The sequence below is a fragment of the Urtica dioica genome, chromosome 1 (assembly GCF_054948205.1).
Source record: "Urtica dioica subsp. dioica isolate 48M chromosome 1, U.dioica_male_clone48M_v1_H2, whole genome shotgun sequence".
Taxonomy (NCBI): domain Eukaryota; kingdom Viridiplantae; phylum Streptophyta; class Magnoliopsida; order Rosales; family Urticaceae; genus Urtica; species Urtica dioica.
In genome coordinates this window covers 17617936-17632898 of record NC_142756.1, presented here as the reverse complement: position 1 = coordinate 17632898, position 14963 = coordinate 17617936, and the positions used below count along the sequence as shown (strand labels likewise).

Sequence of the window (14963 nt, the reverse complement as noted above, 5' to 3'; positions counted from 1 at the left end):
TTTCTAATAGGTTTAAATTTATTTTTGGGATTTCACAATTGGCCACAAAGGAAGGGTTGAAATTAGACATATAATTTTTTATATCAAATTGCTACACATGGTCCTTCTGAAAAAGTCAACCATCTTATTGGCTTCCCTTCTTCGATCTATAAGTCGGTGATTGCTCAGCATCTCTGGCTTAAGGCATCTAATGATGCTCTATCTAGAGAGCTTCTTCATTTCAATGTTGATCCTAAGTTGTTTACTATGAAGCACACCAACGACATAGAGGGAGTGTATGTTGCTCTAGAAGTTCAAAGAGATGTTCAACCATCTTCCTCATGTGCATGTTCAACATCTTTTGTCTCTTCTGCAATGAGGCAGAGAATTATCAAGCAGCTTGAGTCTGACATCTAGGAGTAGACTGCAGAGATCAAGAAGCTAACAGTATCGAGGTTGAACTTGACTACACTCCTTCGCGATAACAAGTACCCAGTTGAAGAAGTTCATGCAAAAGATAAAGTCCAAGAAGAAGAAGTCCCCCCACTACTACAAAAATAGGATTCTACAACGCTTAAAAACAGTTGTAGAATGATTCTACAACGCTTCTTAAGCGTTGTAGAATCCTGCGTTGTAGAAGCTTCTACAACGCTTAAAAATCCGTTGTAGAATCCAACAGCTTTCTACAACGCTTAATTATCCGTTGTAGAAACTAAGCTTCTACAACGGATTCTTAAGCGTTGTAGAAGCTTCTACAACGGGTTGAATCCATTGTGTAATTTTTAAACATTTTCAAACATCTCGCCGCGGCGACGTATAATTCGCGCCGCGGTGACATATTCTACAACGGATCTTCAATCCGTTGTAGAAGCACGTCGCCGCGGCGCGAAATATACGTCGCCGCGGCGAGTTATTTGCCGCGGCGAGGTACGTTCCACGCCGCGGCGAGAACATTCTACAACGGAAAATAATCCGTTGTAGAATCAACTCGCCGCGGCGAATAATACACTTCGCCGCGGCGAGAAATTCGTCGCGGCGAAGTCAAATCTTAGCCGCGGCGAGATTATTCTACAACGGATTATCATGCGTTGTAGGAAGGGGATGAATTTTTTTAAAAAAACTCGCCGCGGCGAAGAAAAAATCTCGCCGCGGCGAGACTAAGATTTCTAATTTGCCTGCTCTCGGTATCTTGTCTCGCCGCGGCGAATAATATTTTCCGCCGCGGCTCGAATTACTTGCCGCGGCGAGAAAAAAAGTTCGCCGCGGCGAGAATCATTTATTTTCAATCCAGAATATGTTTTTTACACGATACTAGCACCTGAAAATAATCTTCAATACAAAAAATATCTAATATATACATTCATCTTTAAATATCCTCATCTTCAAAACATTCAAAATCTAATATATACATCTTCAAAAAAACTAGCTAATCATCACAGTTAATAAATGTTTGTACATAACTTACCCATTCTTCCCTAACTCTCTCTAAATCCTCCTTTGTATAGGATTTCTTATTTTCTAATTTTCCTACACCTCCTACGACTATATCACGCATATAAGAAATGACAAAATACCCGCATTCCGTGTTTCCCGTTTGTCTCGGAGCGTCCCAAGCCTTGATGTACGTTGATTGCCCGTTACTATGGGCGTTTTGATGCTCGAGCTTGAAATCAACAAGAACCCTATATAACACGGAGATTATAAGAGAAAAAACATCTAGAACGATTTATAATGAAAATTATTTAAGAAATCAAAATATTACCTTTTTATCAATCGATTTAAATCGATTGGGATTTTATTTCTCAACGGGTCAAAGAACATAGCGCTATTTCTCCAAAGGTCGAGGACAACGAGCATCCAATGCGCACCTTTGTTATACGGCATCTAAACTAATTCACCAAATTTGCAATCTCGTACCACGTTTCCAACGTCCTTGACTCGTTTTGACAAATAAGCCTCCTCGTCGTCATTTTCGATATACGAACTTAAGCTCGGATTTATAAAACAATAATTTCGAGTCTTCTTCGCCTTTTCTAGCCTCGAGCGTAGATAGCTATGACAAACAAATATTTAGTTGATCAAAACACTAAATATTGAATATTGATATTAAAAAACGCATATAAAGAAAACTCTTACTCCATATAAACCGTTATGCTCCCCGCGCCAATTTCCAAGTATTGCAAAAAATCGGAAATGTCTTCAAATGACACGGGAATCGGGATAGCCGCGAGACTTGGACTAACATCGACCATAATCACATCCCCTTCCGGTAACATTACTTTGTTGGCATGTTGAGCGAGCAATCGATACTTGGGATAAATCACCTTGTACGGAATCTTCTTAGCATCATCGATGCTAGCTTCACTCTCAAAACCGAGCTTTGAGAGTTGTTTGACAACCGGACCGCGACTCTCTATTCCCGAGTCCATTTCCATGAGTCTCTTTGGCCACGAGACAAACCCGCCTATAGCATCTTCAACGGTTTGAGCTTCTTCGGTGGGAATTGGCAATTTTGCTTTTTTAATCAAAACCCCCAAAACGGCCACGCGTAAATTTCCTTCCTCCAAAGGTGAGAAATGAACTACGCCTCCATTCATGTACGCTCGCCCATTTGCAACATGAATTGTGCCTCCAAACTCGGTGTCATCAATGAAAAGAAGACACTCGACGCTTTCATCCGAACTCGGTGTCACCGGCGTGGTTGGATTCAAAGAGCAACTAGCACGAACACTATTGGGTTTTTCCACAACAATAGGATCGATCTTCGGACGATCATCAACAATGATAGGATCGATCTTCGGACGATCATCAACATCGTCGTGTTCTAAGCGAATCAAGAATTTTATCAATAACTTAATACCAAAACATTTATCTTTAATAAATAGATAAAAAAAAATTAAACATACCTAAAGAGACCGCTTCATTGACGTGTTCTTCAACATTTGCCATCTCTTTATCATCAACAACCTTCGCGTTGAGATTCCCTTCCACTTGCTCGACACTAGGCGACTCGACATTAATGCTACCATTTCCACCGAAGGCCTTCATCACCAAAGACTTTAACTCGCTCATTTCCCGACGCATCTTCATTACTTCTTCGTTGGGCGTTGGAGGAACAAAATACTTAAAACGCGACGTGTGTTTGGATTGACCGCAAACTCGCGACGTTCCCAAAGCTTCTTGCAAAACACTCTTTCCCGATTCCGGCAACCATGTCCCTTGCGATGCTTGTTGGGATAACGTTTTCTACACATAAAATTATTTGAAAATAAAATTACAAGGTTAATTGTTATAACAAAGGTAAAGAACTTACGATTTTTTCTCCCATCAATTTGTCTTTCTCATCCTCGTAGTTATCTACGTCTTTCATTCGCGAGTCAATCCAAAGTTCCTCTTTCGTAGGCCATTCCCCCGTTTCGTCATGCTAGTAAGAAGTAATTATATAATAAATTAAAAAATAATTGCAACATTTGAAATAACTAAAAGAAAAAAATGAATCTAACCTTTTCTTGATCAAGCTTTCGATATCCATTTCGGCCCGTTCGAGATTTGTACACACTTTTTCCGATATTTGATTTCCCATGTTCCGATGTTTGTTTGAACATTTCGGTTCGCCTATACTCAACAAATGCTATCCAATCTTCTTCGGTGATACTTGTATAGTATTTCAAAATACAAGCCGGTCTCTTTAAGGCGATTGGTTCGTTGATTATGTCTTTGAGTAGATCGTTGTATATCTCATGACGAAATAACCTTGCGGCTTCTCCGACTCTCATAAGGCAATCGTGTTTTTGTTCGATAGGAATCGTAAATCCTTCTTGCATTTCGTTCCAAATCCGTTCTTTAATTTGGGCGTTGTCTTTACATCTCCAATCACGCATCGAAAGTGGAACGTGTTCTCTTGCTAACACGCCAAAGTAACTCGACAACTCATCACCCTCTTTACCGATTGGTTGCCCTTTATCATCAAATTGTACCGGGATTTTTTTACCAAGTGTTTTAGCCTTATTAACCCGACCCATAAGAGTGTTTCTTCGTTTTCCTTGTTCATCGGAGTTAAGCGCTAGTTGTCTTCTAATTTTTCTTTTACCACTACCGCTAGAAGTAGTAGTAGTGGACGACATTGAATCTAATAAACAAAATTCAAATCATAATTTCAATTTTCAACTCAAATGTTATCAAAATTTCAACTCAAATGTAACAAAAATCAAATATAAACTCAACTCTAATCACAATATAAACTCAAATCCAATCCGATTCTAAACAAAAACACAATTTCAATCCCAATTCAATCTACTATCAAATATATTTCTCAAATCAAATCAATATCAAACTTCAATTCAATAAACTCAAATCCAATACAATATCTCCTAATTTCAAATCAATATCGAATTCACACTAAATAAGTTCATGTAAAAATGTTCAAAAACATTACCCGGAGTTGGACGAGCACAAGGGCGGCGAAGAGAAGGTGGTGAGGCGAGGTGAGGGCGCGCGGCGAGGGTGGGCACGAGCAAGGTGAGGGCGCGCGGCGAGGGAGGGCGGCGTGGGCGCACGGCGAGGTGAGAGAGGGCGGCGTGGGCGCGGCGCACGGCGAGGAGAGGGAGTTGAGGGTCGGAGAGAACGCGCGGGAGGGCGCGGTAGTTCAGCGAAGTGAGGGACGGAGAGAGAGAGAGGGGCCGAGAGAGAGAGCGTGGCGGAGAGAGAGAGGGACGGGCGGCAAGAGAGTGGCGGAGAGAGAGAAGGACGGGCGGAGAGAGAGAAGGACGAGAAAGATAGTAGTGGAGATGAGAAGAAATGAGAATGAGAAATGAGAGGGAAAAAAAACGCTAAGTATAGATATGAATGGGCGCGGGTAGTTAAAAAAATTTGAAAATTTCAGATTTTTTAACGCTCCTACAACGCTTATTCTAAGCGTTGTAGGATCTCGCCGCGGCGAAGTGTATTTCTCGCCGCGGCGAGATGATTCTACAACGCTTAAAATAAGCGTTGTAGGATCCTCGCCGCGGCGAAACCAAATTCTCGCTGCGGCGAGAGTTACCCAGAAACGTCTCGTCGCGGCGAAAATGTGGCATCGCCGCGGCGAGGTAACCCTAGATGTACTCGCCGCGGCAATATACAATTTCCGCCGCGGCGAGACCTTTCTACAACGCTTAAGTAAGCGTTGTAGAAGCCTCGCCGCGGCGAAGGCTAATTCCCGCCGCGGCGAGGAATACATTCGCCGCGGCGGGAATTGTATGATGCCGCGGCGAGAGTATATGTCTGGAACATGGTGCTCTCGGTAAGTTTTTCGTCGCGGCGACGACTTGTTCCCGCCGCGGCGCAGGACTCCTGCCGCGGCGGGATTTGTACCTCGCCGCGGCGTGATATGTCGCCGCGGCGAACGCATATTTTTGCCGCGGCGAGGACATTCTACAACGCTTATGGTAAGCGTTGTAGAATGTCTCGCCGCGGCGAAGTAGAAAGTTCGCCGCGGCGAGTGACACGAGACTGGTGATATAAATTCTCATTTCTGGTCTTTTTCACTTTGAACTCTCTCATAACCTCACTCGAAAAAATATTTCCAGTACCTTTTCTACTCATTCTAGAGCGTCCTCGTTTACTAGTCTCATCTACACATTCAAATCTTGTAAGTTCTTCTTTAACTTCTTCTAATTGTTGTTCTCTTGATAGTTTACTAATTAGAATTGGTAATTTTTTGTATAATTAGGGTTTTTCTATGAATATGAGGAAGTGGATGTGGGAGAATAGATTGAATGAGATATATCGGAAAGGTGTAGATGAGTTTTGTGATTTTGCTAGAGAGAACATGGTAGATTTGAAATCTATTCGTTGTCCTTGTATTAAATGTGGAAATCATAGACATTTTTCGATTGATGTCGTTCGGACCCATTTGTTTGCATATGGAATAATGACCTCGTATCAAAGATGGTTCTACCATGGTGAGGTTTTTCGTTCTACGGCAAATGAGGATGATGTTGAAGATGATATTGATGATATGTGCGGAATGATGAATGATTTGGAGGACGATTTTGTTGAGCGACCGGAATTGTTTGAGTCCATGATGAATGATGCGGAGACACCATTATATGAAGGGTGTACAAGCTATTCGAAGTTGTCATTTTTAGTTACATTATTTCATTTGAAGGCGTCGGGGGGTTGGACAAACACTAGTTTTACTCTATTGTTGGAAACACTGAAAGATGCATTTCCGAAAGACAATAAAGTACCTTTAAGTATGTATGAAGCAAAGAAGACTTTGGGTACATTAGGCATGAAGTACGAGAAATTCCATGCGTGCCCAAATGATTGTGTTTTATATAGACACGAGTATGAAGATCTAGATGAATGTCCGACGTGCAAAGAGTCACGGTGGAAGAAGGGTAAAATTCCATGTAACGGGGTTAAAGGAGTTCCAGTTAAGGTACGTACATTTTCATCACTTGATTAGGAAATACATGTAGCTCATATTCATTATTTATTACTGATTTTCATTAAATATATTTCAGTCGTTATGGTACATTCCTCCAATGCCGCGCTTTCGTCGAATGTTTAATAGTGTCAAACACGCGAAGAACATGGTTTGGCACTCCGAAAAGCGTATCGATGATGGTATGTTGAGACATCCTGCTGATGCTGCACAGTGGAAATCATTCGATTTAGAGTATAAGGATTTCAGTGTTGATACTCGAAATTTGCGCCTTGGTTTAGCTTCTGATGGAATGAACCCGTTCAGCATGATGAGCAGTAAATACAGTGTTTGGCCGGTTATACTTGTGAACTACAATCTCCCTCCAAAGCTATGTATGAAGAGAAAGTTCTTGATGTTAACGCTTTTGATTTCAGGACCGAATCAACCAGGAAATGATATTGATGTCTATTTGGCACCGTTGGTCGATGATTTGAAGATGTTATGGGAGAAAGGGATGGAAGTTAAAGACGCTTACCGTGGAGATTCGTTCAACTTAAGGGCAATGTTAATGTGGACTATTAACGATTTTCCGGCCTATGGAAACTTGTCAGGATACTCTGTGAAATGCTCGATTGGTTGTCCGATTTGCATGAAAGACACATCTTCCATCCGTTTGAAGCATGGTGAGAAAACTGTTTTTCTGGGTCATAGAAGATTCTTACCAAGAGATCACTCGTATAGAAGATTGAAACAAGCGTTTGATGGAAATTCAGAAGAACGACCCCCTCCTAGAATTTTGTCTGGTGAAGATGTCTATGAGATGGTTAAAAACGTCAATGAAGTGCTTGGGAAAAGAAAGCGGAGTGCTAGTACTAAAGAATCGTTCAAAGAGAATCCTTGGAAGAAGAAATCGATTTTCTACGACCTTCCTTATTGGAAGACACACTACGTCCGGCATTGTCTGGATGTTATGCACATCGAGAAAAATGTTTGCGAATCGCTTATTGGTACACTTCTTGATGATCCAAATAAATAGAAAGACGGAATACAATCTCGATTGGATCTCAAAGAGATGAATATAAGAAGCATTTTGCATCCCGAGGAGGGGGTGGGAAAAAAAACAAAATTACCATCGGCAAAGTACACTCTAGATCGAAAGGAGAAGAAGAAATTGTGTAACTGGTTTGCTTCTATTAAAGTCCCCGAAGGTCATTCGTCAAACTATAAGAGGTTCGTGTCTTTGAAAGATTTGAGGCTTACTGGAATGAAGACGCACGAATGTCATGTGCTGCTACAACAAATGTTGCCTCTTGCTTTGCGAGGAATTGTGCCAAAAGATGTGAGGTTTGCAATATCAAAGATATGTGTATTCTTTAACTCGATTTGCTCGAAGGTCATCGATCCAACTCGATTGGATTTAATGCAGTCAGAATTGGTGAAAACTCTGTGCTTGCTCGAAAAGATCTTTCCACCTTCGTTTTTCGACATAATGATCCACTTAACCGTCCACTTGGTACGTGAAGTGAAATTAGGAGGGCCCGTATTTTTACGGTGGATGTATCCAATCGAACGTTATATGAAAGTGTTGAAAAGCTACGTGAAGAACTACAATAGGCCGGAAGGAAGCATAGTTGAAAATTACATAGCAGAAGAGTCGGTTGAGTTTTGTTCTGAGTATTTAGCTAAAACAGACGAAATTGGGTTACCCAAGAATACCAATTTTGATTCAAAACCTCTATCTAAAGGTATTTTTTTAACACTTTATTTGTTTATTTAAATTATATATGAACATTATTTTTAAGTATTTGTATCATTATAGGTACTTATTCGATCGTCAACCGAAAAGAATGGGAGCAAGCAAGTCTCCATGTGCTACACAACGTTTCCGAGGTCAAGCCATTTGTTGATATTCATTTGAATGAGTTGAGAGTGAATAATCCAAAGAAGGGTAGAAATGAAAAATGGTTGCAAGAAGAGCACAACCGTTTGTTTCAAAACTGGCTTGGAAAACGCATATTTAAAGAGGCAGGACATTCATCTACGTTGAGTAAACTATCTGGCGGGCCTTCCTCAATGGTTACAAGGTACACTGCTTGGTCTGTTAATGGTTTTACATTTTACACAAAGGAACGAGACAATAAGCATCCCGTACAAAATAGTGGTGTTACATTGTTTGCGGAAGCTTTACATGTTTCGTCGGCAAAAGATAAGAATCCAAAACATGCTTTTATGAAGTATTACGGATACATTGAAGATATTTGGGAACTTGATTATTGCGGGTTGCGAGTCGCATTATTCCAGTGCAAATGGGCAGACAATAATCACGTTAAAGTTGATAATGACGGAGTTACAATTGTCGACTTTAGACGGATTGGCTACGAGAATGATTCATTTATTTTGGCTTCGCAAGCAAGTCAAGTGTTTTATGTTTCGGATCCAGCAAATCCTGAGTTATCGTTAGTGGTTCATATGAAAGCGAGAAACGGTAACGAAGAAGAAGACGAAGACATGTCTAGCATTCCTCCGTTCACATCAGGATTACCGCCAATTGATCAAGAGGTGGATGATCTTGATAATGACGATGTTTCACATCTACTTCGTAAGGATATAGATCCTATTTTTGTTTAATATTGAACATTTAGATAATGTATTTTCATTTTGGATTTGATGTTATTCTCCTGTAGACAACGTTATTTTCCATTCAAAATTTCTCTATACAATGTCATTTACATTAACATTACATTTCTCCGACATCGCCGCGGCTGAGTACAACTCTCGCCGTGGCAGGATCATCTCGCCGCGGCGAAATACAAATCCTGCCGCGGCGAGGACCCTTCTACAACGCTTAAACAAGCGTTGTAGAAACCTCGCCGCGGCAACGTATATTCCATGCCGCGGCGAGGATATCACGCCGCGGCGGGAATATTACCTCGCCGCGGCGAGACTAGATCTTAAAAAACACAGACTCTCGGTATAAAAAAATGAAAATCTCGCCGCGGCGACATATAAATCCTGCCGCGGCGAGGACCCTTCTACAACGCTTAAACAGGCGTTGTAGAACCCTCGCCGCGGCAACGTATATTACATGCCGCGGCGAGGGTATCCCGCCGCGGCGGGAATATTACCTCGCCGCGGCGAGACAATGTCTTGACTCGCCTCGCCTGGCCGAGCTCACCAGCTCGCCTCGCCTGGCCGAGCTCATCAGCTCGCCTCGCCCAGCCGAGCTCACCAGCTCGCCTCGCCCGGCCGAGCTCATCAGCTCGCCTCGCCCGGCCGAGCTCATCAGCTCGCCTCGCCTGGCCGAACTAAACTGTTGTAGAAACCTCGCCGCGGCAACGTATATTCCATGCCGCGGCGAGGTCATTACGCCGCGGCGGGAATATCAACTCGCCGCGGCGAGACAAGTTCTTAAAAAACACAGACTCTCGGTATAAAAAAATCAATTTCTCGCCGCGGCGAAATACAAATCCTGCCGCGGCGAGGACACTTCTACAACGCTTAAATAAAGCGTTGTAGAAACCTCGCCGCGGCAACGTATATTCCATGCCGCGGCGAGGTCATTACGCCGCGGCGGGAATATCAACTCGCCGCGGCGAGACAAGTTCTTAAAAAATACAGACTCTCGGTATAAAAAAAAATCAAACTCTCGCCGCGGCGAGGTGATATTTTAGCCGCGGCGTAGATCACTCGCCGCGGCGGAAAATATGCTGTGCCGCGGCGAGAATAGTCACGCCGCGGCGAGAAAGGTACCTAGCCGCGGCGAAGAAGCACTCTACCAGGTACTCATTCACTTTTTTGCAATATTTAACCAATTCTCCAACTAAAAATGATCATTCAATTAAAATTTCTACAATAAATAAAACAAACCAAACGAGTCTCAAACACACAAATAAAACAAACCAAACGAGTCTCAAACACACAAATAAAACACACCAAGCGAGTCTTAAACTGAAACTTAAATTTAAAAAGAGTTTGAAATTTATATGGAAGAGTTGGTGTTGTTGGTTCTTGAAATTTACTCGTCATTCGGTGGTGGTGGTGGTGGGTTCGCCGGATATTGAGGAGGTGCCATATGCGGTGGCCACTGTGGTGGTGTGTACGGATAGTCGAAGTACTGAGGATATGGAGGAAATAACACCTGATTCTCTTGGTTGATGTCCCACCGAGAGTAGAGATCGTTCAACTGATTGATGTGAGAGGCGCCATACTCCGCTTGTTGGTGCATGTACTGTTGCGTGTGTTGGAACCCGCCGACGAGATAGTTGGAGCAATGAGCAATGTAGTCGATGGTGGCGGGGTCGATTACCGGAGGCGCTGGTAAGCGCAATAGGGGCTCCGCTTCCCCCTCTTCACCCTCTTCCTCCGCTTCTTCCTCTTCCTCCGCTTGTGGATCCTCCCTAATCTTGTACCGCTCGATAATGGAATCCGTAATAGGCCCCATTGAACTGTGTATCGTATCCCTTTTCGAGCGTGGTACCCCCGCATTTGTACAAAGGCCGGTAATGATCGCCGGATATGGCAAACCGTGTCGTTCATTAGTATAGTCGAGTTTCTTCATCCAATTATAGATGAATCGACCGACGTTAATGGAAAGGCCTTTAACAATGCAGAACAACACCTGGATACGATCCTCGTCGAGAGTGGTGAAGTGCTTGATTGGATAGAGACGAGCGCAAACAAAGTAAATCCACGCTTTAGCGATCCTGGTGAGTTGGTCACGCTTGAGTACCCTTTTTCCTTTTTCAGTGACCCAATCCTCTCCCGGAATGCACAACACCCGTGACATCTCCTCATGGCTGCAACTTCTTAGCCATTCTCGATAGCCCTCGTTCTCGAAAGGCACATCTGGGGTCCCAAGAAGATCGTTGATAGCTTCGATACTCATATCGACCCGTTTACCACGGACCGTCACAACATCACCTTGGGAGTCCGGCAAGTTTGCGTAGAATTCGTACACGAAGTTGACGTTCGAATCGAACTCGGGTACAGCACAATACCTCCCCCAATCATGACCAACTATGCTGTTGCGGATTTGCTTTCCTATATCCGACTATTGCTTACATTGAATCCTCTCTCATGGATAATGTTACGCGGCAAGATTTTGTCGTAGCGTTCCTCTGCGACCTTGCTAGTAAAGATACTCGAGTTGTATTCCTCTTCGGGAGACTGTTGACGAGGTCGCTTGCTTTTTACTTTACTCTGACCTCTGGAAGAGCTCGGAGCCTTGGAGGCCGTGTTTTTAGTTCGAGGCATTTTCAAGCTCCTACAAAACATAATCATAAACAATTCTACAATTAACATAGAACAAATTATATATCAATTCCAAGAATATATATTTAAGTACATGACAAATTAAAACAATTCCAACAATCACAAATAATTCATAAACAATTCGACCAATCACAAATTCATGAACAATTCGATCAATCACCAATTCATAAACAATTCAATCTCAACATTAATATACATAACCATTTTAACCACTAACCTATGTAACAATATGTCAAACACAATCCGGACATTTCAATTTAACTCAAATTCTCATTCAAATTCACTCATTCAAATTCCACTAACCTAAATTCACTCATTCAAATTCCACTAACCCAAACCCTAATTTCTTGTTCTAATAAGAGAAAATCAAACAAAACCCTAAATTTGTGAATTCAAAAAATCAAACTATATGCAATTCGGGTAAACAACAAGAAATCCATATCAACAACACCAAATTAAATCAATATACACCTTAAAAAACTTTTAAAATCATACCTTACAATGACGCGGCAAGAGAGAGAGAGAGAGAGAGAGAGAGGCGCGAGAGGAAGCACGGCGAGGACTCGACGAGAGAAAAGTGACGGCGAGGACAAGGCGAGAGAGAGTTGGCGGCGAGGACAAGGCGACGGCGAGATTTTGGGGCGGCGAGGACGTGGCGAGGGATTTTGAAAGAAAAAAACTGGAGAGAAGCGGCCGAAAATGGTTGTCTCGTGTGTGGGTATTGGAAAAAATGAGAAAAAAACTGAAAACGGCCTTTTATAGTGAAAACCTAAAAATTCTCGCCGCGGCGAAAATATGTCTTCGCCGCGGCGAGACGTCCCTACAACGGTTATAATATCCGTTGTAGGAACGGGTCGCCGCGGCGAGATTCCTCCCTCGCCGCGGCGAGACAGTTTCTTAAAAAACTGCTTCGCCACGGTATCCACCTCGCCGCGGCGGAGGATATTTCTAGCCGCGGCGAAATTATCTCGCGGCGGCGAGAAATAGTTATCGCCGCGGCGACATGAATCTACAACGCTTGTAACAAGCGTTGTAGAAAGAGTCGCCGCGGCGATGTTTAAATTGTGCCGCGGCGAGACCCATCCTTCTACAACGCTTTTACAAAGCGTTGTAGAAAGTTCTCGCCGAGGCATAAATCACGTGGTGCCGCGGCGAGGATTCTACAACGGATAGTTTAAACGTTGTGGAAAATCTGAAATTTATGTACTTCTACAACGCTTAGCTTTAAGCGTTGTAGAAACTATCATATCCAGAAACACTGAGATTCTACAACGCTTAGCCATAAGCGTTGTAGAAACACTATGTTTCTACAACGCTTATGTTAAGCGTTGTAGAATCCCTAGTTTCTACAACGCTTATGTTAAGCATTGTAGAAAGTGGGTTGTATAATCCAACATTTGTAGTAGTGCCCTATGCGTAGAATAATGTAAATTTTTTTTTTCTTTCCTTATTTTTTAGTATGTTAAGCATCTTTAGTATTCAACCTAGACTTTTATATTTCCCTTACTTGTCTTTTTGTGGTAAAAAAGGGGAGTATTTTGGTTGAGTGCTTGTTTTATTTTGATGGATTGTAATAGCTAGACTTAAACCATGCTTTATTTTGAATTGCTTGAACATGATGATATTCCGTTATTGGTTTTTGCTCAAAGCACTCTGCATTAGTGTCTATTTATGTGGCCAAAAATGCAAAGGGGGAGATTGTTAGATCTTCCGTGGCTTGGGTTGTTTGGTAAAATAATTTGTGTTAAAGTTGTCGAGTAAAGCTCCAAGAAGATGTTCAAGACCCGGGTTACTTGTTCTAGATTGTTCTCTCGCGCGAACTAAAACTGAAAACGTCATGTTTTCGGTTTAGAATATATTGGGTATAAAATATCAGACATTTAGTTTCCAATTCTGAGAAATTCGCGAGAGATTTGAGCCTTGATCTAATAAAGCTCATTTGGGGTCGAATTAGGTTATTTGACTCTTTTGTTAGGAAAATCACGCCACTGTATACCTTTAGCTAGTCTATTTATTTTGGAGATCTTCATCGACAACTAGCTATTAGTGCTTACAATATTCTGAATCATTCCTTGATCAGAGTTTGTGAGTGCGTGTGTTTGCATTGACGTGTTTTATAATCTTCGGGAGAAGATTGGGTGAAACATAGAGATTGGGGTATCTAATATGAGGGGAGCTCAGATCTACATCCATTGGAGAGGTCAAAGACGACGGTGTTTGTAAAAAGAAGTTTTGTCAAACTATATATTCTTATTCCTTTGGCGATTGATTGTAGCGAATTGTTTGCACCTGGACGTATCAGTCCCCCTGAGTAGGTTATTTATAGCGAACAAGATTATCAATTCTTGTGTGTTCTTATTACTTTATGTTTGATTGTTTTGTTAGCTTATCATCTTATTTAAAACTGTTCAAAATAATTTGTTGTTCCACAACTGCGGACGGTCCACGGCAGCGTTTCACGACTTTAGAACCTAGTGATAGTATTTAAAATGAATTGTGTACATTTTGCCTCTGGGTGAGGGTCTCTTTATAGTGGTTGGAGTGCTGAAAAAGAGCCCCAAAATTCGGATTTGGCGGAGGCAAGGTGCACACGAGGAGCTAATCGCGCGCATGGAGCCGTGAAGGGCGCGCACCTTTTTATTTTTGTCAGGCGCGTCGGGCCAAGCAAGGTGCGTGACGCGCATGCTCTCGCGTGCGGTGCGTAATGGTTGTCGCGAGCTCCTGGTGAATAGTTTCGTGGGGGCACGACGCGCCTGGCCGTAGCACGTCGCGCGTTGCACCATCATTTTTTTTGCCTTTTTCGAAAGTCTTCATGGGCCCGCTTCTGATGGGCTTCGTGGGCTTGGATCGGGCATTCCTTGTGGATCTCATTTGAGACTCATTTGGGCTTTCACATGAAATTCATTGCAAGTCACAAAAAATTAAATATTTTCGAAAACGATCGACAATATAACCAATCATTTTTCTTAATGTTTGCCCTTGTTTTTTTTTTATTATAAATGTGTTTTATTGATTTTTTTTATTAAATAAAAATAAAAAATAAAAAAACATCATCCTTGTAAGAATTTAAAATAAAATATTTTAAAAATGTTACACTCTAACCGTAAGGTTCCCCGTACAATTTTCACTCCAAAAATCAAGGCCAATCGATTAATAATATTGGGCTTGATTCGACCGGTACTACTTTGGGACTTTACCAATTGGGCTGCTCTCAATGGGCTCGTATATTGACCGACCCACGTGTACGATTTTAATATAAGAAGCAACATGGCTTGTCATTCTGGGACCGAAGAATACATAT

At 42.2% G+C, this 14963-nt stretch overlaps 1 protein-coding gene across 1 annotated transcript; it reads right to left on the bottom strand.

Annotated features, from left to right (window-relative positions):
• Positions 1 to 2340: 2340 nt before the first annotated feature.
• LOC149407615 (uncharacterized) lies at positions 2341 to 3349 on the bottom strand. The gene is made up of 4 exons (XM_089621049.1): positions 3293 to 3349; positions 2886 to 3225; positions 2390 to 2803; positions 2341 to 2345 (listed from the first exon to the last, which is right to left on the bottom strand). Exons 1-4 carry the CDS (start codon positions 3347 to 3349, stop codon positions 2341 to 2343), a joined length of 816 nt encoding a protein of 271 aa, XP_089477175.1.
• Between the last annotated feature and the right edge of the window lie 11614 nt (positions 3350 to 14963).